The sequence below is a fragment of the Martes martes genome (genome assembly GCF_963455335.1).
Source record: "Martes martes genome assembly, chromosome: 7".
Taxonomy (NCBI): Eukaryota; Metazoa; Chordata; class Mammalia; order Carnivora; family Mustelidae; genus Martes; species Martes martes.
In genome coordinates this window covers 115,043,875-115,069,540 of record NC_137894.1, presented here as the reverse complement: position 1 = coordinate 115,069,540, position 25,666 = coordinate 115,043,875, and the positions used below count along the sequence as shown (strand labels likewise).

The following is a 25,666-nucleotide window of genomic DNA, read 5'->3' as shown; positions in this document are numbered from 1 at the left end:
TAGCTATTGTAAATAAGGTACAGTCAGCATAAGGATGCAGGTATCTTTCTGATTTAGTATTTTCATTTTGGGGGAGTAAATACTCAGTAATGGACTACTGGAGTATATGGTATTTCTATGGTTAATATTTTTGGGGAATCTGCATACCTGTTTCTACAGTGATTGCATCAGTGGGAAATTTTTTTTATACCCAAGATACACCATAGTTTTTACCTTTGAAAACAAATAATATATACTCTGGGAGATCAAAATCCTATAATAACACATCAGAGGAAGACAGAAAAAAAATCACCTAAGAGAGAAATTAATTTTGATAAATCCTTCTAGTTTTCTTAATGATTACTAACTTATTGCTTCAATCAATTTCTTTAAAGTAAAAACATACCTCATTCTGTAAAGTACTGTTTTCCATTTGTTTCTGTTTCAGGGCCAACATGACCTGGTCTCTCTCCTGTTGAAACTTAACTGTCTTCTCCTGCATTGACTTAACTGCATTTAAAAGCTGATTTAACTCCCCAGTCTTGCCCTTTTGGAAAGAAGTAAGTTTAGCTTTAAGAAAAATACATTTAAAAAAGACACATTTTCTTTATTAAATAATTAATTTTGAGATACAGTTAACCATATCAAGGTCATCAAAAACAGAGTCTGAGAAACTGTCAGTCTAGGGAAGCCTAAGGAGACATGACAACTAAATACAATGTATTATCCTAAATGGCACCCTGAACAGAAAGAAGACATGTGGTCATTTCTTCAGTTTAAAAAAAAAAAAATTCAAATAAAGTAGGAACTTTAGTTAATACATCAATATTGGTGAATTAGTTGTTACAAATGCATCATAGTAATCTGAGATGTTAACAAACAAGAGAAACTGAGTGTGAGGCATATGGGAACTCTATAATCTTTTGCAACTTTCTCAAAACAATCAAACTATTCTGGAAGAAAAAGTTATCAGAAAAGTTTTCAAAAGAATTCAAAAGACACAATCTCTTCAAATTTACTCTATACAACAAAATGTTCACAGATCCCAAAATCAATCAAAAGAGTATGAGAGAGAGCTATGTGTGTGTGCGTTCCTTCATCAGGCACGCACAACTGTTCCTCAGAAAGTGCAAGTTGCTGGCAAAGAAAAGACAGGGAAGTCATTTCAACACTTCTGTTTTCTAAAGAAAAATATTAATCGCTACTAAAGTCATTTTTTTTCCTATTTAAATTAACCTGCTGCTAAAAATGTTTAGAAAGATCTAGTAATTTAGGGGAGAAACCTCCAGGTACCTCTAAGGAAAATTTACTCAGAATGAAGTCACAAAAGCCTGAAAGAGGTATTTCTGAATGAACAAATTCATTTCCCCTTCAAACACAATTACCTATAAAGTAACCAACCCATCAGAAAATCTTCCCCACCCAACTTTCCCGTATAAAAATTCCATCCCCAACATACCTGCTCCTTTTCTTTCAGCAGCTGCTCAAACGCGAGAGCCTTTTCCTTCATTGAATGGCACTCAAACTCTTTTTCTCGAAGCATCATGGAAAACTTCGTATTAGTCTCCTGTAACGCTTGATACTCCGTTTCCTTTTCCCTGGTTGTTTCTACTATTCTTTCATTTTCTTCTTTTAGCTTACAAATGTCCATTTCTAAAATTAGTATCCGCTCCTTCAGGTTGGTTACTGCCTGCCTCAAAAGTTCGTTTTCATTCACTTTGTTGGTGAAATTTTCATTTAAAGAAAGTAACTGATCACTTTTGGCTTTGATTAAGAGGTCTTTCTCCTTCAGTGACTTCTGTAAGACCTCTAGTTTCTCCTTGAGCTGCTTCATTTCTGAGTCTGTCTGTTCGTGTTCTTTTCTTTCCAGCTCTGAGGTGGCAGCAATGGAATCAGACAATCTGTGATTGTTTTCCTGGAGCGTTTTAATTGTTGCATCTTTCTCCTGCAGTGACTTTCTTAGCTCTTCTAGCTCCTGTTTCGAAGACTCCCTCGATCTATCGGGCTTCACCGTGCCAAGAGACTCTGCCAGCTGGGAAGGCGGTGAAGATCCGGAGGAGAGTTGGGGCGAAATACTATCAAGTTTTCCTAGAAGCAGCTCCTTGGTGCTGCACAGCTGCCCGATGCTGTGCTGAACTTGTGCTAGCTCCTGCCCAAAATTTTTGAGTTTGGTTTCATTCTGCTCATAACTTTGGATCAGGCCAGTATAGTCTACTTGTAATTTAGAATTGTTATCGCTGTCAACCAGAACTTGTGCCTGAAGCTGATGGAGCTCCTCCTGAAGCTGGGCAGACTCGTGCTGCATATTCTGGACCGTGGTCATCACCTGCTGCTTCCACTCTTCCATCTTCTTCACTTGCTGCTTGAGTTTGTCGCGTTCCTGGAGAAGCTCCTCAAACTGATTGCTGTTAACACCTCCGACCTCACTCCCAGTGCTGGATGTCTGTAAAACCGTCAGTAAGGTCTGGCATTTCTGACTTAATGCATCTATCTCAATGTCTTTTTCTCGAATGATACGCGACAAATTCTGTACAGTTTCTCTAAACATATCTTGGCCACCACCCTCGGATCTAGTGGACAATTTTTGATTGTCCTCCTGCAGCTTCACGAGAGCTGCCTCTTTGGCGGCAATGATATCCATCATTTTGTGGTACTCCGTTTTCAGGTGGCTATTTTCCCTAGTCTTCTCACTCAAAACAGCTAATACCTGTTCCCTCTCCTTAGCGTAGGCCTGCAGCTGTTGCTGAAGGTAGACAACATCCTGGGTGTAGGAAGCGGAAGAAATTCTAGCGTGAAGAGCTTGTATCTCCAAGTCTTTCTGCTGGATGATCTGAGTGAGTTTACCAACCTCATCTTTGGACAACTGATCAATCTGTTTCGTTAAAGATATATTCTTTTCGTTTAGGAGCTTAATCTCCAATTCTCGTTCTTTTATTCCTTTTACTAATCTCTCAGTTTCGGCTTTAGATAAATCATGTTTTTCACTGCCATTTTCTATATTAAGGCTCTGTACTTTCGTTTCTTGAAAGATCTCAGAATTCTCCATTGGAACGCCCTGTCTTTCTTCGTGCAACTGGGTTTTGATTTGTTCAACTGTTTTTTGCAAATTCTTAATTTCTTCATCTTTCTCCAAGAAGAGTTGGGTGTGTGTGACATTCATTTGCTCATGCTGGCTCTTAAACTCAGCCATTTCCTTCTTCTGCTCCTCCAAAGACTGAAGCAGCTGCATTTTACTCTGATTTTGATCTTCAATAATCTTTTGATGACGTTTTATTTCCTCCTCAAGATTCCCCTTTATAATATTCAGCTGCAGCACCTCAGACTCTAGCTCTGTAGCGCTACCCGGGGGCTTAGGCTCCACCACAGGCGCAGCCCGACTGTGCTGTTCACGGAGCCGTTCCAGTTCTTCTTTGAGATGATTGTTTTCTTCTTTCATGGACCCAAGACTTCGGTCTTTTTCCTCCACGGTTTGCTTTAAAATTTCATTTTTTCTTAAGGCCTCAGTACATTTATCTAATTCCTCCTGAAGCACTGAACTTCTTTCTTTAAGTTTTTCAATAAAAACGTCCTTCTCACTTAGAAGTTGGGACAAGTGCTTCTGCTCTTCTGAACTAGAGGACAAAATTTCCTTTGTTTCTTTATGGTGCGTATCCATTTGTTCAAGGTTCTTTTTGAGTTCCGCTATTTCAAAGTCTTTCTCTTGACTAAGTTTCATTAAACGCTGTTGTTCCAGCTGTAAAGCAGAAGTACTCAAACCACGTGCCTTAGATAGTTGTTCGATCATCTGCTCATACTTATTTGCTTCTTCTACCAGCCTCTGTTCAGCCCGACTCAATTCTGCTTCTAACTGTCCTTTCTCCATTTTTAGAGCCTCCACAAAAGTGTTTCTTTCCAGAGAAATCTGATTGCTACCAGCAATGGATTCTTCTAACTCATGTCTTACATCCTCACATGCTAAAACCAACTTTTCATTTTCCCTTTTCAGATCAAAGGCAACTTTGTTTAAATGGCCATTGAGCTGTTCTATTTCTGAAAGATTCTGCTTTAAGTTTCTGACTTCGGCCTCCTTTTCTTTAAGTAAGTCATCCTTAAAATCACTGCCGGAGTCTCGATTCAGAGACCGAGTTAACTCATCCCTGACTCTAGAAAGCTCTTCCTCATTTTGTTTAATATGTTCCTTAAGTCCAAAGTTCTCCTTCTGCATGTTTAAATTACTGTTCTGTGATTTATTTAGTTGATCTACTAAATCTTCCACTTTCTCCTCAAGCTTCTGCTTGGCTAAATGCAAATCATTTAGGACAAGTTCACTTTGAACTAACTTTTCTTTCTGCACATCCAGCTCTTTAGTCATGTTCATATTATCATCTTCAAGTTGATGGACTCTCCTGTTTTCATCAGTTAGATCTTGTCTTAGTTTGCTAATGATGCTGTCTCCCTCACTTTGTTGTTTTGATAGCTGATCTTTTATCAGAATCATATGCTGAAAGAAAAATAATTTGAATGGTAACTTTAAGACAATCTCTCATTTTAGTACCTAACGAAAATTTGGTAAAATGTCATAAATAATAAAGAATACTCCTCAGATACTTCTAATCCTTCTTAAACTTTTTTAAAAATCCCAACATTTAGGAGCGCCTGGGTGGCGCAGTTGGTTAAGCGTCCGACTCTTGGTTTTAGCTCAGGTCATGATCTCAGGGTCGTGGGACTGAGCCCTACATCAGGCTCCATGCTTAGTGCGGAGCCAGCTTGAGACTCTCCTTCCCCTGCCCCTTGCCTTGTTTACATGCATGCACATTCTTTCTCTCTCTGTTTCCTCTCTCTCTCTAAAATAAACAAATCTTTTTTTAAAAAATCTTAACAAAATTACTAACATCTTACAGCAAATCTATTTCATTATCCTAGAGACTACAATTTAAAACCAGAGAAGGTAAATGATATATATTGTTCAATTTCAACTCTTCATCACTGAAGCAGGAGTCATACAGCCAATGAACCAAATCAGGCCAGCCACCTATTTTTGTAGATCAAGTCTTACTGGAATACAGCCACCATTCATTGTTTACATATCGCAAGAGCAGAGTTGAGTACAACTGAGACCACTATACAGCCTGCAGGGCCAAAAAATATTTACTATCTAACTCTTTACAGAAGAAGTTTGCCAGCCTCTGTGATTAGATTATCAATGAAGCAAAATATTGATGAGATCACAGGTTTAAATCACACCCATCATTTTCACTTGTTATTCCAATCTTCAGTGTACTGAAAAGAATGTGTGCCACTCTGGTTTTCACATCGTGTTACCTTTGTAGCTTCCTGGTTCTGTCTGTCCAATTCCTCTAATTCAGCTACAAGTATTTCCTTCTCAGTGAGACTCTGATTGAGCTCCTGTTCCTTTGCTTCCAAAGTCAATCTTAAGTCATGTAGTGCTGAATTCAAATCCGTGTCTCTCACAACTGTACTTTTAATTACTTCATATTCATTGTTCAATTTTAAAAGTGATACCTGAAGCTCTTCCTTAAATAGTAAAAACGGGGAGAAACAACATACATTGTCAATTGGAAGAAGACACCAAAAAGTTTTATATATATACAGACACACACACACACACACACACACACACACACGGGAATCTATTCTCAGATGCCTGTGTCAGAAACAATATTGAATAAGACTTCAGCAACGATACATAAAATTCAACAAATCACAGCCTTCACTCATGTGCGATTTTATGGGTAGCTTCAAGAAAAACATTTCTGGGGGTTCCTGGGTGGCTCAGTGGGTTAAAGCCTCTGCTTTCAGCTCGGGTCATGATCCCAGGGTCCCAGGATCGAGCCCCACATTGGGTTCTCTGCTCAGTGGGGAGCCTGCTCTCCCCTCCCCCTCTGTCTGCCTCTCTGCCTACTTGTAATCTCTGTCAAATAAATATAAAATCTAAAAAAAAAAAAAAAAAATTTCTGTAACACCAGACAAGATGGAATGACTGTTAAAAGTTCATTCAGCTCCAGCTTCTTTATACAAAAACCTTCCCATTTGGGAGCCTTCCTAATCCCACTCCCACTCAGCTTCCCTTCTGTCTGCTGCTTCTCTTACCACACAGTCTCTTCAAAATGTCCCAAGTGTCCTGGTTCTCTGCACTTCCATTCCCCTAATGTCCAGTCACCAACAACCATAAACTAAATAAACATCTATAAAAATCAACATTCATTCATTCTCTAGTTAGAAAATAAAATGCTTCTTTTCTCTCATTAAAGGAATTTCCCTTATTACTGGCTCCTGTCAGCACATGAAACTCCCTTGACCCAAGAAAGTAGACTCCTTCCTTCCTTTCCCATCCAACCTGAGACTAGGTTCCCCTCTCTCAAGTCTTAACAGTCCTAAAGATTTATGTATCTATATATGTATGATCTTTAAACTATATTTTATATTCTGTTCTAGAGGTACTTAATGCTTTTCCTCTAAACTCCAGAAGTGGGACAGTTCTCTATGCTCCAACACTGTTTCAACCTCTCATTGTGATGCTTGTGGTACAACAAAAGTTTAAAGCCTTCTTTCACCAACAGAAAATATCAAATTTCTATGGACTCTACTTTAAAGCAAATAAGAATCCTGAACATCTACAAATAAAGCGACTATACATACCTTACAAAGAGACCAGGGAAAACTAGAACATCTCCCTCAAAATTCCCATTTTAGTTTCAATTCAAAAGTTTATTCTGAACTACGGTTAATGAAAACAGCATTTTCTAATGCCTTTCTAAAGTTACGTGTGCAACGGGTAGGGGGATGGGGTAATGCAACAGGTAGGGGGATGGGGTAACTGGGTGATAGGCACTGATGAATTACTGAACTCTACATCTGAAACTAATGGCATACTATATACTATATGTTGGCTAATTGAGTTTAAATTTTAAAAAAATAATAAAGTTATATGTTCAATCAGGGGAACTGCAAGCTTTCTCAGGTAGATGATAAGAACATGCATGGCCTTGGGGCGCCTGAGTGGCTCAGTGGGTTAAGCCTCTGCCTTCGGCTCAGGTCATGATTCAGAATCCTGGGATCAAACCCCGAATCAGGCTCTCTGTTCAGCAGGGAGTCTGCTTTCCCCCTCTCTGCCTACTCATGATCTCTCTCTGTCAAATAAATAAATAAAATCTTTAAAAAACAACAACAACAACAACAACAAAAAACATGCATGGCCCTGCAGGTAGGTTCTTAAGCAGTGAGTAGACCCATATCAGAGAAACTTACAGGAAAAGTTAAGAAGGCTTACATAACATTGAAAGAAAGGACCAAGAGCTATCAGGAATGGCTACAGAATCCAAAAATATCATGGCAAGGTTACAGATACTATCAGGTATGTGCAGAGATCTGCAAACTATGAAGTATACCTAAGCCAGTTAGAGAAAGGAGGAACTGAAAAAGGAGAATGCAAAGAGAGCAGAAAAACAGCAGAGAAAATAGAGATAATATAGGGATCAAGAAAGAGGAGGAGACACTAGTTTTTAGTAAACAGAAAGGGTGGAGGCAAGGATCCCACCATGCATACGACAGTGCACAAAACTAAGAATTTTCCACGCTGACAGCATCCCTCTGAGAAACACTGTGTATATGCTAATGTGGAAGGATGCTGAAAATATGTTAAGGTATATAAGAATAGTATGTATAGGAGGCTAAAAGTTGTATTTTTTTAAAGCTATTTATATAATCGTACATCTTAAGTATAGTCTAGAAGGATGGACATACAAGAAACTGGTAAGAAAGACTGCCTTCAGGGGCTGCTGGGTGACTCAGTCAGTTAAGCGTCTGCCTTCAGCTCAGGTCATGATCTCAAGGTCTTGGGATCGAGCCCCATGTCGGGGTTCCTGCTCAGCAGGGAGTCTGCTTCTTCCTCTCCCTCTACCCCTACCCTGCATGTGTTCTCTCTCTTTCTCTCAATCTCTCTCCTCTTTCAAATAAGTAAATAAAATCTTAAAAAAAAAGAGGCCAACCAAAAGAGGTACAAAGGATACTCCATTTGTACCATCTAAAGGTTTTCCATATGAATTACTGAGTTTGTACATCAGTGAATATATGTATTATTTTTTAAAAATCAATTTTTTCAAGTGAGTTAAGATACTGGCCTATAACTTAATAATATCAGCTCACAGCCATCCTGTATTTAAGCACCTGTCTTAGCCAAGGAATTATCGCCAAGTACATAATAAAAATACCTCTCCTCGGGGCACCTGAGTGGCTCAGTGGGTTAAGCCTCTGCCTTCCACTCAGGTCATGATCTCAGGGTCATGAGATCGAGCCCCACATTGGGCTCTCTGCTCGGCAAGGAGCCTGCTTCCCTCCCTCTCTCTCTCTGCCTACCTGTGCTCGCTCTCTCTGTGTCAAATAAATAAATAAAATCTTAAAAAAAAAAAAAAAAAGGAGACCAAAATTTATAAGAAAAAAAAAAAACCTCTCCTCATTCCCAACACTGCATTATAGAACCTTATTCCAAACCTGCTACCAACATACACAAAGACTCTTATCTGCCACTGAGAATGTATCCCTCTTCATCCCTCACCATTAAGAAATTCCACACTAGATAGGTTCCAGGACACAGAAGCAGTTAATAGATTCTGTAGGATACCACTACCACCACTCCAGACTCTAAAACCACCTGTGTGTGTTGCTGCTGTGAGGACTTCAACGGAAACCAAAGCAGAGTCTTTACCTATCTTTTCTGCTCATATATGTATGTCTACCGGCTCCCTTATCTGTAAATATGAACTCTGGCCAGCCTCTCATTCTCTGAACTTTGCCCTAAATACTTCATCCTGTCTGACAAGCATCAGTGACATCAGTTTTACCCTCAGGACTCTCAAGACCTAAACGTTCCATTTTGATACAAAGTGGCCCTTGGCTGTGACCTGTAGTCACACATTTTAATTCTGCCCCCACTTTTACTGTACCCACCTTTTCTTGACTCAATAAGGACTTCTGTTTTTCTAAAGTTTCAACATGCATTTTAAGTTTCAGATTGTCTTCAGTGAGACTGTTATCCTACAAAATGTTAAAACAGTGTGTTTTCAGATAAATTTCAAGTTTACAAAAAAGTACTCAAGTTGTACTACTGTACGTTTGTACTCAGCATTTCTCCAGTGATGTATAAAAATTATAGGCAAGCAACACTGGACTGCCCAAAGCCAGTCACTCATTTTATAAATATTCTTAGAATTTTATTATATTTCAAAAAATAAACACATTTACAAAGTAGCCTATAATCATTAGCAATAGAAGCAACTCTCTGAATTCCTTAAGGGAAATCAAAACGCATTCCTCACTGGTGGAAAATCTGCTTCCTCTATCTATAAACATAATGTCTGTCAAATTAATCCTGAAAATGATATACTTGCATTTTTTAAATTATGTAACTTTTAAAATTATGTCAATTTATGATTCAAGAAGTTTGTTATTAATCAGCAAACATAAAATTACTAAGATGCAAGTTCCCAGGATAAGTTCAAGTGAATTTGTAAAAAACACAAAATAAGCAACTACAATAATCAAAATACTTTTTCTTTATAAATCAAAGCCAAAAGCTTTTCTCTTAAAATTAGTTTACCTGGTTTAAATTACTCAATCTCATAATTTCATTTTCAGCATCTGTAAAAACAATAATGAATGATATTAAAACTCCTCAACTTAATAATTACCTCCTATATTAAACTCAGGAATAAAACTCAATTAAAATGAAGTATATCTATAAGCACAATCAGCAAGCTCAAACGGCTTGTTGTTTTATACTTCTATTTGACATATCAAAGAAATCATAACATAAATGCCAGTTAGATGCTCCATTAAAATGCAGTCCTATGGAACAGGAGAAAGAATTATAATCGTATTCTGGATGAATCGGAAGTTATTGCTTTGATAAAAACATTAATAACAATGTTTCAAAATGAGCTGATAAGTTTGCGTAGCAGGAAACAGTAAAAGGACTGAGAGTGGGGGGAAATGGAACAAAAATGTATATTTTTTATTCTTGTAATGATATAATAATCTCTCAATTCTCTAAAGTAACTTAGATATAACAAGAGAAAAAAAAGTCCATTCAAGCTGGTATTACAGATAGATCCATATATAGAAGTGGTTCTAGAAGAACACAAAGACAGAATACCATTAGTTCAGCTGAAGTAATTCATTCAACTTTCACTCAGATAACACTAAGCATTTTCTATGAAATCAGTTAGTTGCTAGACAACAAGATGAAAACATTTAGTCCCTGCTTACTCTCAAGCAGCTTTCAATTCAGAGAGAAAGGAAACACATGACTCCTGGACAGTATGATACAGGGAGCACAAGGTGCTACTAGAGCAGAAAGGGCCAACACCTACTCCAGACTGGGGGGATGGGGGCTAAGGCAGGCCAGGAAAGCAGCAGCACATGTACCTCCCCACAGACACAATACCCGCAATGAATCATAATATACTTAAGACTCAGCAGAGAGAAACAGACACCCTCCACACAAACAGAGCAGCAAGTGTAAAGACAACAGAGCTAATAGACAAAGTCACTGACTCTAGGAGCTATGTACAAAGTTCAGTATGGCTAATGCTTAGCATGTTAGGTGAATGGGAAGAGGTGAAACTAAAGAGAGAAACAGACAGGATCGTGAAAGACTTTATCCTGAAGTTCACAGGGAGCCACAAAGTACTATGATCAGGGGAGTTAAACCTGTTACGTGTTTCTGAAAAACCTTTCTGATACAGATAGAAAAAAAACCTTTCTGGATACAGATAGAGAAAAAAAATTGAAGGAATCATAGAAACCAGAGAATAATAACAGCTAATACTTTTATAATACTTAAAATGGGATAGCCCCTGTATTAAAGAGAACTCTGCATCTAGTAACTCATAGACTCCCCATTACTACTACTGCAACTATGAAGAAGAAAGGAGTATTATCCTAACCATAGGGATGGAAAAACCAAAGCACAGAGATGTTAATTAACTTGCCCAAGATCAGCTAATTAGTGATGGAGCTGGATTCCAATTAAGTCATATTCTTAACCACTCAGCTATTTCCCTACATTAAGAAATGGCTATAGACAGGATGCCTGGGTGGCTCAGTGGGTTAAGGGTCTGCCCCTGGCTCAAGTCATGATCCCAGGGTTCTGAGATGAGTCCTGCACAGGGCTCCTTGCTCAGCAGGGAGTCTACTTCTCCTGCCTGCTGCTCCCCCTGCTTATGTTCTCTAACAAATAAATAAATAAAATTTAAAAAAAAAAAAAAAAGAAGGAAAGGAAAGAAAAGAAACAAAAGGTAACAACTATAGATAACCAGGCAAAAGAAATTATGACTGGCTGAAGTTATTCAGCAGCAATGGAAATGAGAAAAAGAGGAAGGACTAGGACAGCAGGTATTTTTAAAGCAAATAAACCCATGAGTCATCCAATATGTATTTTGAAAGGAGCAGAGCTACTCGGAAGTCAAATGAGAGAGAAGTCTAGAACCCTAGTGAACAACCTTCTCTTTGCCTTCATGGCAGCTCCCAAGACTGAGGCCCTTCTAAGAAACTCTAGAGCTCCTCTGGGGTACAATCCTGAAGTATACTGAATGAGAGAAGCTAAGGAATTAGAACCTACAGGACACACTAGGTGATGACTTCAAATTTTCTGTTTTGGCAAACGGGTAAATCACCAAGGTAGGGAGAGGAAGAGGAGAAGGAGGACATGGTGACTTTGAACCTAACTCTAACTGGAGTTTATAGAGTTGGCCATCTGGGTCAGAAGCTCATGATAAAAACCTAGCCAAGGGGGTTGGAGGAGGGGGTGGAGAACAGCACACAAGGGCTAGAAACCTCCAGAGGAGCAATGAACCAGTTCATAAAGTGAGAGTTTGTATTGTGAGAAGACAAAAGTGCAAAATAAAATACATCTTCACAGTTAAGAGCTCCCATTATGTTTTCCTGGCATGAATGAACACCGGTATTTGGCATATTTCGTTTACTAACTTACTTTTTCTTACACAGAACACAGATAACTAAATATCATCTTGAGCATGGAAAATGGTGAAGGACTGATGGCTCTTATCATTCTCATGTCGGCTTAGAGGACATCATTTCAAAAAGTAATAAAGAATTCTGGACAAGGAAGATTGCATTCCCTAATTGGAGAGCCTGGAACTTTAGAGTTCCATAAAGTATCTGGTTCTATGCAGACTAACAGAAATAGGGCCATACCTCCTCCCAGTAAATAGCTACATACATATTTCTCAGAAATCTACATGGCTTCTGACATCAATGAGTTCCATGTAACTACTTAAAGGATGAGAAAGGGAGGTTGAGAGACATCCAGCCAACAACCAAGCCTTTTTAGTAGAAAATTCCTATTTGTGATCCATTAATTATGGCACTGAATCCAAAACCAAACAATTCTACTCAACTTCTACAGCCAATTTGCATGAACACTCCATTTCCATAAAGTACTCAGTTTGTCTTTAAAAACTAGGATGCAGGGGCACCTGGGTGGCTCAGTGGGTTGAGTCTCTGCCTTTGGCTCAGGTCATGGTCTCAGGGTCCTGGGATCGAGCCCCGCATCCGACTCTCTGCTCAGAAGGGAGCCTGCTTCCCGCCCCACTGCCTGCCTCTCTGCTTACTTGTAATTTCTCTCTGTCAAACAAATAAAATCTTAAAAAAATAAAAACTAGTATGCAATAAACACCAATCATAGATAAGTTCTAAACGTTTTATACCAGACAGTGCTTGCTGCAGTCTGAGCACTTCCTCTTCCACCGATGGACTCTGTGGAAGGATTTTTTCTTTTTCTGTCACAGTATCACTTTGCTTCACAGCATCAGGCTGCAATTTACTACATTTCAGTTTTAAGCTTTCACATTCTTCTGTTATTTGTCTGTTTTCAACATTTAGGCGTTCTTGTTCCTTCCTCAAAATATCTCTGTCATTTTCTGCAGAAGATAATTTTTCATTTATGTCTTTAATTTTATCCTCAAGCTCTTCAATTTTTTTAATAGACGCTACTTTTTCATTTTGTAGATCCTGTATAGTTTTTTGCATTTCATGGATTTTTGAGTGATCGGTTATTACAATTCCTGAGCCACCTAGAACATAAACAGAAAATCAAGCACAGCCAGTGTCAATTACTGAGAGATAAGTAGCTTTCTATATACAACTAGGAGATTTAACAGACTTGGGAACTTGAAAAAACTTAAAAAGTTAAGAAAACAATGAGATATCATTACACTCCTATTAAAAGGGCCAAGATTCAGAACACTCACAACACCAAATGCTGGTGAGCATGTGAAGCAGTACAAATTCTCATTCATTCCTGGCAAAATGCAAAACTTTTGGAAACAGTTCAGCACTCTCTAACAAAACACAGCCTTATGATATGATCAGCAATTGCACTAGCTGGTATTTATTCAAAGGAACTAAAAACTCTAATCCACATAAAAACCTGAACAATGATATTTATAGCAGCTTTATTCATAACTGCCAAAACTTGGAAAAGATGTCCTTCAGTGGGTGAATGGATAAACTCCGGTACATCCAGGCAATGGAATACTATTCAGCATTAAAAAGAATTGAGGTGTAGGGGCGCCTGGGTGGCTCAGTGGGTTAAAGCCGCTGCCTTCGGCTCAGGTCATGATCCCAGGCTTCTGGGATCAAGCCCTGCATCAGGCTCTCTGCTCAGCGGGGGGCCTGCTTCCTCCTCTCTCTCTCTCTCTCTCTCTCTCTCTGCCTGCCTCTCTGCCTGCTTGTGATCTGTCAAATAAATAAAATCTTTAAAAAAAAAAAAAACTTAAAAAAAAAAAGAATTGAGGTGTCAAGCAATGAAAAAAACATGGAAAAAACTCAAATGCAAATTACTAAGTGAAAGAAATCAATCTGAAAAGGCTACATACTATGTGACTCCAACTATGTGACATTCTGGAAAAGGTGAAACAATAGACACAATACAAAGACTGTGGGGGAGGGTGGGTGGGAAGTGAGTAGGCAGAGCACAGAGGATTTTAAGAGCACTGAAACAACTCTGTATATTATAATGATGAATATGTGTCATATATCTGTCCAACCCAGAGAATGTACACACCAAGAGTGAACCCTAAGGTAAAACACACATGCTGAGGGACCATGATCTGTTAATGCAGGTTCATCTTGGTAAAAAATGTACCATTCTGATGATGTACCCATATCAGGGCATGGGTATATGGGGAATCTCTGTACTTCCTTCTCAATTTTGTTATGAAAAGAAAGTCTTTTAAGAAGTTAAATTATGGGGGTGCCTGGGTGGCTCAGTGGATTAAAGCCTCTGCCTTCGGCTCAGGTCATGATCCCAGGGTCCTGGGATCGAGCCCCGCATCGGGCTCTCTGCTCAGCAGGGAGCCTGCTTCCTCCCTTCTCTCTCTCTGCCTGCCTCTCTGCCTACTTGTGATCTGTCTGTCAAATAAATAAATAAAATATTTTTAAAAAAAAAAGAAGTTAAATTATGGGTGGCTCAGTGACAGAATGACAGAACTAGTCATTCATTCATTCTTTAGTGGTTAAGCCTCTGCCTTCGGTTCAGGTCATGGTCTCAGGGTCCTGGGATCGAGCCCTGCATGGAGCTCTCTGCTCAGTGGGAAGCCTGCTTCCCCCCCGTCTCTGCCTGGTTCTCTGCCTACTTATTGATCTCTCTCTGTGTCAAATAAATAAAATCTTTTAAAAAAATAAAATAAAATAAAAAATAAAAATAAATACACAAAAAGTTAAATTACCAAAATAAAAATTTGAATAAAAATGTTTTAGGTAATCTCTACCCTCAATGTGGGGCTCAAACTCATGACCCCAAGATCAGGAGTTATACATTCCACTTACTGAGCCAGCCAGGCACCCCCATAATAAAGCATTTTTAAATAAACAGTTGAGGAAAACTATTTGAATCAACCACTAAAACACCTATTTATAGGAGTTTTAAAGAAAGGAAAAATATTTCTAATCATTTATTACCAAACTATCATCACCAAACAATGCAAAGAAATCCATGTAACTATTCGCCAAAAGAGCAAAAGGACCTTTCCATTTCTGTATAATCTTCCAACAGTAATGCCACTGCAAATTTCAGGCAGATGAACAGAACTAGTCATTCATTCATTCTTTAGAATGTAGTCTAAGTTTACACCAGTGTGTTGGTTTTACAATACTAGGCTTGTCATCTAATTATGTTACCTAATCCATTAAGTTAATAAAACTAACAACCCTGGGGCACCTGGGTGGCTCAACTGATCAAGCAGCTGCCTTTGGCTTGAGTCATGATCTTAGGTTCCTGGGATCGAGCACGAAGTTGGGCTCTCTGCTCAGTGTGGAGCCAGCTTCTCCCTTTGCCCTTCCCCCGTTCGTGTTCTCTCCATCTCTCAAATAAATAAATAAAATCTTAAAAATACAAAAACAATTAATGACCTTGTTGTAACAGGTTTTCCAGTTCTTCAATTCGTTCTTCATAGTCACTTAATTCTTCTCGATGACGACGACTTATTTCTGTCAATTTCTGCTGATGTGCGTTCTGCAAAACTGACATTTCATGTTGATGGTCATCAATTTCCTGACTTCGAGTCTGTTTGAGTTCCTTAAACAAATAAAAGTAAAGTAAACTACATTTATAGTCAATAATATACCTAAGCCATTTCATTGTTGTGCAAAAGCCTGTATTAAAAGTAATTCTCTGAACACGCTAAGATTGTAAAGACTTTAAATAAAGACCCCAAATCTGGACAATTCCCAAAAAATTCTACCCTTTCCTTTCTTGAGTCTTTACTTTTTTTTTTTTTAAGATTTTATTTATTTATTCAAGAGAGAGAGTGAGCATGAGCAGGAAGGGAAAGGCAGAGAGAAAGGGAGAAGCAGACTCCCCACAGAGCAGGGAGCCAGACATGTGGCTCAATGCCAGGACCCTGAGATCATGACCTGAGCCGAAGGCAGACGCTTAACCAACTGAGCCACCCGGGTCCCCCTTCTTTCTTGGGCCTTAAGAACAGTTTTTCTATTTAATGACAGAATGCCAGCAAGAAAAAAAAAATGAAACAGAAGATGAGTAAAAATATCTTGCTACCCAAGTTGAGACCACCAGTCTCTCTCCTAGGAATCTGGATCTTGAGCTTAGTCCTTCAAAAGGGGAAATTGTTAGGACCACAAGCATTGTGATAGCTGCACCCAGAAAAGTCTGTCCACCATGTCCCACTATCCAGATCCTGATGCTATTCCCATTTCTGTCCTGCCCAAGACCAGAATGCTCAATTCTTCTTTTAATCCTGGGAACAGACTACCCTGGGTCCTTCCAGTAAATCCTCTTTTGCTTTCCTTTGCCAGAGACGGTTTTTGTTGCTTGTAACCAAGAATCCTAATCAATAAATTAGCTTCTATTTCCTGAGAAGACCAGTAAAATTACTCTTTAATCCCGTGCACTTATTTATGTGCCAGCACTTGGCAAGCAGCTTCACATTTAAACCTTAAAATGATCCTACAAGGAAGATATTATGAAATCTACTATACTGATGGTAAAATGGAAACCTGGAAAGATTAAGTAACTTGCTCAAAGTATAACAGACAGTTTGGGAGCCTACCCATATTAGTATTACTATAATAGTAAAACCAAAAACAAAAAATTCTATACCTGACAATAATTTATTTTTTATTTTAAAGATTTTTATTTAAGAGAGTGAGAGAACATGCATGCAAGAGAGTATAAGCAGGGTGTGTGGAGGGAGGAGCAAAGAGAGCAGGAGAAGCAGATTCTCCACTGAACAGGAATCCCAAAATGGGGCTCAATCCGGGACGCTGGGATCATGACCTGAGCTGAAGGAAGACACTTAGACTGAGCCACCCAGATACCAATAATTTATACACTAAAAACAATTCACTGCCATATGATAAAAGTATGTTACTAACACTTTTCTTGAAAGAAATAACTGAGAAAAAGTAGCAAAATTCTACCCTTATGGGAAAACTATTTACAATGAACAGTATTAACATTTTATTTTGTCAATATCCTTTAACCCTAAACCCTGAAACTTAAGCAACCTCGGAAATGTTTAATAAAGATCATTTTGGGGAGCCTCGGTGGCTCATTTGGTTATCATATGACTCTTGATTTCAGCTCAGGTCATGATCTTAAGGTCATGGGATCAAACACTGCATCAGGCTCTGTGCTCAGCGCGGTGTCTGCTTCAGATTATCTCTCTTTCCCTCCCACTCACTCTCTGATGAACAAAATCTTAAAAAAAAAAAAAAAGACAATCTTACAAGATGCAATAGCAAGTAGACACTAATGAAATATAAACTACTTAAAAAAAAACAAATGTTCAAAACCAAATGATTTTGGAAGAGACATTTTTATATACCTTGCTGTCGTAAAGGATGAAAACAAAATGGTAAAAACAAATGATCATAATCTACATAATTAGCTTTATAACTGAGCCTTCTATTAGACTTATACTTTTTTTTAGAGATTTTTATTCATTTATTAGAGTGAGCACAAGCAGAAGGGGTGGTAGGCAGAGGGAGAGGGAGAAGCAGACTCCCTGCTAAGCAGGGAGCCCCACGCAGGGTGGGATCCAAGGACCCCAAGATCATGACCCAAGCAGAAGGTAGACGCTTAACTGATTAAGCCATCCAGGCACCCCAGACTTTTAATAAGCAAATTTTACTTTTACTTTTACTTTTAATAAGCAAATTTTAGATGTGTAATAGCCATTGTTGCAGGGCACCTGGGTGGCTTCGGTGCAGGTCCTGATCCCAGGGTCCTGAATCGAGCCCCAAATTGGGCTCCCTGCTCAGCAGGGCATCTGCTTCTCCCTCTCCCTTCCCCTCCCCACCCCCCACCCCGCTCCTTCTCTCTCTCTCTCTTGCTCTCACTCAAATAAATAAATTAATTAAATCTTTAAAAAAAGGCATTGTTCCAACAACCTCCTTACCTTAATGATATTTTGCAGTTTGCAGATTTCGTTTTGATCAGAGTTCTTTGATCCTTGTGCTTTAGAAGTCTAGATCAGAAAAACAAATAGAAAATAATTGTACTGGCTTTCTTATAAAAGAGAAAGTCACAAAATAATTTTACTAAAAAATATTTTTCAGGAGTGCCTAGGTGGCTCAGTCAGTTAAGCACCTGCCTTCAGGTCAGGTCATGATCCCAGGGTCCTGGGATGGAGCCCTGTGTCAGGCTTCCTGCTCAGCTGGGAGTCCACTTCTCCCTCTCCCTGTTCATTCTCTCTCTCTCTCTCTCTTGAATAAATAAAATCATATATATATATATGTATATACATATATACATATACATATAAATTTTTTTAAAGGAGCATTTCCCAGGCAAATCCTGATTAAGAATACCAAGCACCTTTTAAAGAACCCAGTCCAATTGTACATAACAAATTAATAAATACAAATAAAAGATTTAACAAATAAATACATAACAAATAAAAGATAATTTTCAAAGGGCGTCCAGGCTCAGCCAATTAAGCATCTGACTATTGATTTCGGCTCAAGTCACACATGATCTCAGTGTTGTGAGACTGAGCCCCAAATCAGGCTCCCCTTTGAACATGAAGCCTCTTGAGATTCTCGCTCTCCCTCTGCCCCTCCCCCAACACTCTCCTTCTAAAAAAAAGAAAACAAAACATAATTTTTAAGAGTTTGTTATCTAATTAGGGAGACACCTTCACAAAATAACCAATGTTAAGAAAAACACCAGAGAATACTTTACTTAGCTTAACAAAATGTAAATTTGATGATAAACAAGCAGCTTCCTAAAACAAAATTTCTAAAATTCTAAATTTAAAAATTCTAAAATTCTAAAAAAATTTCTAAACCCCCCCAAAATTACCCAACTACATTAATTCTAGTAAAAAACCAGTTAAAATCTTTTTTAAATGATTTTATCCAGAGGATCCCTACCTCAATTCAAAACACCCTTTGGTCTGACAATTAAAAGAATTTTGGGATTCTTCTCTTCACATTCAAAGCCAAATGTTCTCCATTTATTTTTTATTTTTTTGTCCATTTATCTTTATTAACTTATTTACTATATAGTGTGTTAAGGAACCAAAAGCTACTGTCTGGATAAAAAAAAGGAACATAGTCCACCAGAAACACGGGATTTGAAGTCAAAAGATGCCTGTTTAAATTACAACTTAATTAGGGCAACAGTAAGTATATTAAACTTTTACTTTGCTTATCTGTAAAACAAAGATAATAAATACCTCACATGGTTATGAAGATTAATATATATCAGGATAACACCTATTGAAACATTTGTAAAATATAATACAAATAAGTTTTAGTATGGCTTGCTAAAGACTTGAGTCCCCTGAAAGATCCCAATTATACCTTTTCCACCTTTATATCCTACTACAGGTCTATAACACAGTAAATATGCAAGATATGCTTAAATATACATACCAAAAATACACCTCTTCCCTATGAAATCTTATCCTAGGCAATGTTTCCTAAAATGTGTATCAGAATCACCTGAAGAATTTACTTGTTTGAATGCAATTTCTAAGGCTCTAAAATAGGCTATGAAATCCTCGTCTCTAAAGGCTGGACAGAGAATCTACAATTCTATGGTACTTTAAGAACTATTACATTTTTAGAGATAAGATGGACAAACTGATCATTCTAAGATTTATTTTGGATACTGGGAATGTCTAGCAACTTGGGAAGCAAAAAGGTAATTTTAATTGGTATGATTTCGCCTTTATATAACTAGATCACACTCATAAAAAGAAACTAATTTCTTTACTTATATATTTTTTCTCTACACTGATGAAATGAAATCCAAATGTACAATGTTCCAGTTTCCTTTGGGTCTCATGTCGAGTGATGTCAATAGCACATACGATCGGATATGTAAGGTGAAAAGTGTTCCTTCAAAGTTTATGCCTCAAATAGCAAGGATTTAATTTCTAATGTACAAAAAACAACACAAAAGTTCTTTTAATGTATTTTACACCAATGATCAGATTTTCATTTTACACGTAACTGATAAGAGGAACCTCAGAGAACATCTACACAAGTAGTTTCACACCTGGGGTCTTGGAGCCCTGGAGTTGCCATCTAAGAAGCCTCAGGGACTCTAGGGGAAGACACTAGTTCAACCACAGCAACTCCATTTTTCTGTCTTGTAAGTCCTGGACTTATAACTTTTTATTTTAAGACATGGTTGTGTTGCTCTCAAAATTTTTTTAAAAGATTTTATTTCTTTATTTGGCAGACTGAGAGTACAAACAGGGGGAGTGGCAGGCAGAGGGAGAGGGAAAAGCAGACTCCCTGCTGAGCAGGGAGCCTGATGCAGGACTCGATCCCAGGATCATGACCTGAACCAAAGGTGGATGCTTAACCGACTGAGCCATTCAGGCACCCCAGCTTTCAATTTTTTGAAAATTTCTTCCGAATATTTCATAGAGGGGGAAATGGAGGCTGAGAAAAAAATGACCTGACCAAAATCACTCAGAAAATCACTGGCAGAATTAGAACACAGGCTTTCAATTTCCTAGTCCAGGGTTCTTTCTGATACTAAAAGCTCTACATATAAAACCACTATTTTTCCTCAGTAACAGTTTCCAAAGACTCATGATAATTTTACCTACCTGAGCAATATGCCTCCAATGACCAACTTCTGACTCAAGTCTTGAAACTTGGTTTGACAATCTATTTATTTCTTGTTGTGATGAAATTATGTCACCAAAGTCCATGTCGTCATCATGGAAACCCGAAGCATGCTGGCTGACACGGTAGCCGAATGGAGAGGACGCAGGGGCTGCCGGTCCTCCGCCAGCTCCTGACTGTGTGGACTGAGCAGCGGACTGCAGCTTCAGCAGCTGATCCTGCAGCGCAATCTGTCTTGCTTTAAGATGGCTGATTTCTACCTACACATTTATAATCTGTATGTTAGAGAAGGTACTTTAAAATAACCATACTGACGTCTTTATAGACCCACAATGCTAAAAGTTGTAATAATTTAAGATTATCCAATGATAGTAACTCCTTCAGCTGCATCCAAGTCTTCTATAACACCCCAACCAGGAAACCTTTATTTAAAAACCAAACATGATTTACCAGTTAAAGTAGGGATGTTTCAAATAGTACAAAGATCAGAATATCTCACTCATGTGTTAACTAGAGCAACGAAATTCTCAGTTGAACATGGGTTTATTATCTTCTGTGTATCAGTTAGTACAGACAATTCTCATGGGTTCTATCCGTATTATCAAACCATAAGTGATGGGAAAGTGAAGGCTGCAGCAGTCTGTGTATTAGCAAGCTTCTTTGGAGCATCTGTTGGAATACTCTGATGTTACCGATTATGGCAGAATTTAGGCTTAAAATGCACCATGAATCAGGAGTAGCTTTGTACTGGTCTGTTCAACAGCTGGAAGAATGCTTTATTAATCCACTCTTAGATAACAGTTATTATCAGCCTTTGAGTCTTAGAAAGAAATCACACAATGAAAAAGGCCTTGGCTTTAGCCTTGGCAAAGAGGAGCCAGTGAAAATTTGACTTACTCAGGGAAAGAATAATATAAAAATTCTGAAACCCTTAGTGGAGTTTTAACTAAGGACTGGAAATACCAACTCATTGTCCAAAAGAAATTACAAATATATGGACTTACCACAACACCATATCCATACTCAGTGAGAGATTATTCAAAATATAAAAGTGAGTAAGTTAGGGAGAATTGAGATAAGCTTTCTGTAAAATACCTACCTCAGAAGAGACCCTGCCACAATGGAGAATATGATACTGGCAGTTAGCTGACCAGTAACAATATTTCTACACATGTACAACCAAGCAATTAGACAAATAAAAACCAAATACAATTATGTCAAGTGTCATAACAAACAGGTTTCTTGTACCAGAACCCCTTCTCTAAAATGTATGGGTACCATACACATTTCATTCATTTGCCCATAAATGACATGACGTAAATTGCATCTCTGGAATATTAACATCATAATGAGGGCAGAAAACTGTAGACCTTAAGTATATTCATATATTATCTTTCATTCTAGTAAAAAATACTTAAATTCTGAAAAACAAAATTATTTTCAAGTGTAACTTTTTTTCTTTTAAAGATTTTACTTATTTATTTGAGAGAGAGAAAGACAGAGCATGAGGGGGGGAGGGTCAGAGGGAGAAGCAGACTCCCTGCTGGGCAGGGAGCCTGATGTGGACTCAATCCTGGCACTCTAGGATCATGACCTGAGCTGAACCCAGTCACTTAACCAACTGAGCCACCCAGGTGCCCCCAAGAGTAATTTTTATACAAAGAAAGTTCTCATTTTAAAACTGGTATTAATATCAAGTTATTGAGTTAAAAAATGCAAAGTAGTAACAAAGAAGCATTTCTAAACTAAAATGCTTTATTTGCCCTCTAATATCAATAGTTAAGTAGAAAATAAAATTACAGATTTTCTACAGCAGTGTTTCCAATTAGAATGTAAGCATCAGAATCACCTCTGGAGTTTCTGAAAAATACCAGTACCAGGGCCCCTTCCCAGTAAACCAAAATCAGAATGTCCTGGAGGGCATAATTTAAAGTATCATGGATGATTCAGCTGTAAACCCCTGGGTGACAACTACTGCACTACTGTAATATTTATAAGTCAGTGCTGATCAAAGTGTGGTCTGTGGACTAAAGGCATGAATGTTTACTACCAATCTGTGATACGTACATAAGTTTAAAAAATAAGGCTTAAAGTCGTTTAAAACAATTCAACAGAGCAATTTTATAATCTGTTAAATTTTTCTTAAAAATGGGCTTTTAGCTTTAACTAGAGCTTGTAATTTTCCTTTTTTATACTAATTTTATTTTTGTAGTAATTTATTTTTAAATATTTTATGAAATCAATTCCCAACAGATTGGAAATTTAAGCTCTTCTTTAAATGTTTACCTGTAATGCGGCTTGCTTTCACTTTTCATCTCAGTATGTTACTGAAAGAACTAAAACTCAATGCATCTAAATTTTAAAACCTCAAATATGGGGATGCCTGGGTGGCTCAACTGATTGAGCATCTGAATCCTGGTCTCGGTTCAGGTCACGATTTCAGGGTCATGAATCTGAGAATGGTGTCAGGCTCCATGCTCAGTGCAGAGTCTGCTTGAGATTCTGTCTCTTCCTCTCCATCTGCCCCTCCCCCTCTCACACATGCTCTCTCTCTCTAAAATAAGTAAATCTTACACTTGATCTTAGACAAAAGGCCAAGAAGTGATAAAAATAAATAAACCTTTTAAAAAAACCTTATATATGAAGTTATGATAGAAATGAATATTTAATCAACAAACTAAAGAAAACCCCAATGATTAATAAAACAAGAAATCGCTCAATTCAATAGAACTAAATTCCATTTATGTACTAAACACTGAAGATATTTCAACAACAAAATGAAACATGGAGACATAGTCTATATTTTAAGAATTCATTATAATGCTGTTTAAATTATATAATATCTATTATCAGCATGGCAAAGAAAAGATAAGCCAATTCAAAAATAAACACTTCTAATGAACTAAAGGGAAAAAATATTTATAGAATGATATAATTCAACTTAACATACTTAATATTCTGTTTTTTCATGGAAAGTCAAATAAATGCCAACTCAATATATATGAACACTGGTAGTCAAAATCATTTTTAAAAACAAAATGCCATTATCACACTGATTCACAATTTTAAGTGAACAGAGGAAAAATTAGGTTTCATAAAATCAGAAATTATAAGCAACAGATGCCTGAAGATACTTTATTGAAAGGGTTTTCCTCTTTTGGAAAGTAGGAAGTAAAGGTTAGCTTATAAAATACAAATTTAACAGAAAAGCTTAAAATTCTTAAAATAATGGTATCAAACTGAGTTGGGAATTACTAGCTTCATCCCCCTTTCAATATTTTTATGGATCTGTAGATAGCCTGATTTGTAACTCTTAAAAACCTTCCTAAAAACATTACAAGGAAATAAATATGAAGTAACTTTAATAACTTTTACCTCCTTCTGTTGTAGTTGATTTCGATAACTTGTAGATTGCTGCTTTATTTGAAGCTCTGATGCTTCATGCTTCTCTTCTAAATCAGTACAAAGTTTTTTGAGTCTCTCATTCTAGAACAAAGGAAAAAGTATTTTCAACAAAAAGACTAAAAGTAAAACATGTCATAACAGTTATGTGCATGGCATCATGAAAAACATATCACTTTATACAGAAAAAGATATAAAATACAGAAGATCTCAGAATTCTGACCTTTGAAATAGTTTTAATTAAAGCTACAAGTGCAATAAGCATGTTTATAGAGATTATGCAAAATTCTGAACCAGAGTTTTAAAAAAAAATGTAAATCTTGTTCAGTTTGATTTTCTGCTTAGAAAAGGCCAATGATCTATGTTTCCTCCATCTCTGTGTGTCCGGGGTCTAGCATATAACAGGCAACCCATGTCTGGTTAATGAATAAACTAGATTACACATTTCAACTTTTGTTTTCTTCCCAAACATAACTTTTTAAAAGAAATCTTTTTAAAAAAGAATTCTTGATGGAAGTACAGGTAGGAGGCCAAACTTCATATTACCTATCATACCTTCATACTACCTACCTGCCAGGCTCCTGAGGTGCCTCTGAAAATTCCAATTTGAAAACCATACTAGAGCTCAGTTCAAAAACTAGTTAGAAGTACACAAAATATTCTAACTCAATGAATCAAGATATCATAGTCTTTTGTTCTAAGATTTTGGAAAATAATTTTTAAAATTACTTAAATTTTGGGGCACCTGAGTGGCTCAGTCAATTGTCTGACTTGGTTTTAACTCAAGTCATGATCTCATGGGTCATGGGATGGAGCCCTGTGTTGAGGTCACTGGGGAGTCTGCTTGAAAGATTCTCTCCCTCTGCGCCCCCCATGCTGGTATGCACACACATTCTCTCTCTCAAATAAATAAATCTTCTAAAAATTTACTTAAATTCTATGTACTCAAATATTAAACTACCTTAATGAATAAGGACATAGAGCAAGACAAACAGGCACTAAAGCTTTTTGCAAAAGAATTTACAAACTGTCACGGGTAACTTACTAAGAATTCTACTAATATAGCTACAAACATAGTTTAACAATGAAAACTGAGAGAAAGGTGACAGCTGTGGTGGGGAAAAAAGTTCCTGTTAGAAGATGAAGACTTTTTCACTTTCTTAGAGTCTAGGAATTTCTTACATCAACAGATGTGAAAGTATGATCCAGGGAGATTACATAAGTATGCAGAGAAAAATCAAAGGAACAAACATAAACCCTAGTTTGGGGGGTCTGTCTCCAGAAATCTAATGCAGACTCTGGTTATCCTGAAGAAATAGAAATAAGACAGAGGCCCACACAACTAATTACCTTCTATTCTATTGGTGGCTTTTGTGTGACTTTCTGCGAACTTTTAACATGAAAAGCACCAACACAACTGAAGCAACATGATATAATGAAGTCAAAACCCTGTCAGGAAAGTCCACTCTAGACTTTTTCAGATAAAACTAACTAAGGCTATTTGTTGAATTCTGGTTAATAACTAGTACTTGAAAACTTCCTATTTGGCCAATATCTAATTGCTTATCTGCCCTCATGTCCCTAGCCATGTGAGTCACAAAGGTTGACAAAGTATATGAAGGACAGATTCTCTTCATGTGGCTGATCTATAACATTA

General features: G+C 37.5%; 1 protein-coding gene across 2 annotated transcripts in view; it reads right to left on the bottom strand.

Moving 5' to 3' along the window:
• TRIP11 (thyroid hormone receptor interactor 11) overlaps window positions 1–25,666 on the bottom strand; it is a 67,910-nt gene that overhangs the window by 32,309 nt on the left and 9,935 nt on the right. For both annotated transcript variants that reach the window (XM_080808262.1, XM_080808263.1), the window contains exons 3-12: window positions 23,983–24,093; window positions 20,589–20,867; window positions 17,919–17,987; window positions 15,409–15,574; window positions 12,705–13,070; window positions 9,575–9,615; window positions 8,926–9,012; window positions 5,281–5,493; window positions 1,439–4,459; window positions 386–526 (exon numbers count right to left, since the gene is read on the bottom strand). In XM_080808262.1, coding sequence (XP_080664388.1) covers window positions 386–526; window positions 1,439–4,459; window positions 5,281–5,493; window positions 8,926–9,012; window positions 9,575–9,615; window positions 12,705–13,070; window positions 15,409–15,574; window positions 17,919–17,987; window positions 20,589–20,867; window positions 23,983–24,093 — 4,494 coding nt within the window. The remainder of the gene's footprint in view (window positions 1–385; window positions 527–1,438; window positions 4,460–5,280; window positions 5,494–8,925; window positions 9,013–9,574; window positions 9,616–12,704; window positions 13,071–15,408; window positions 15,575–17,918; window positions 17,988–20,588; window positions 20,868–23,982; window positions 24,094–25,666) is intronic.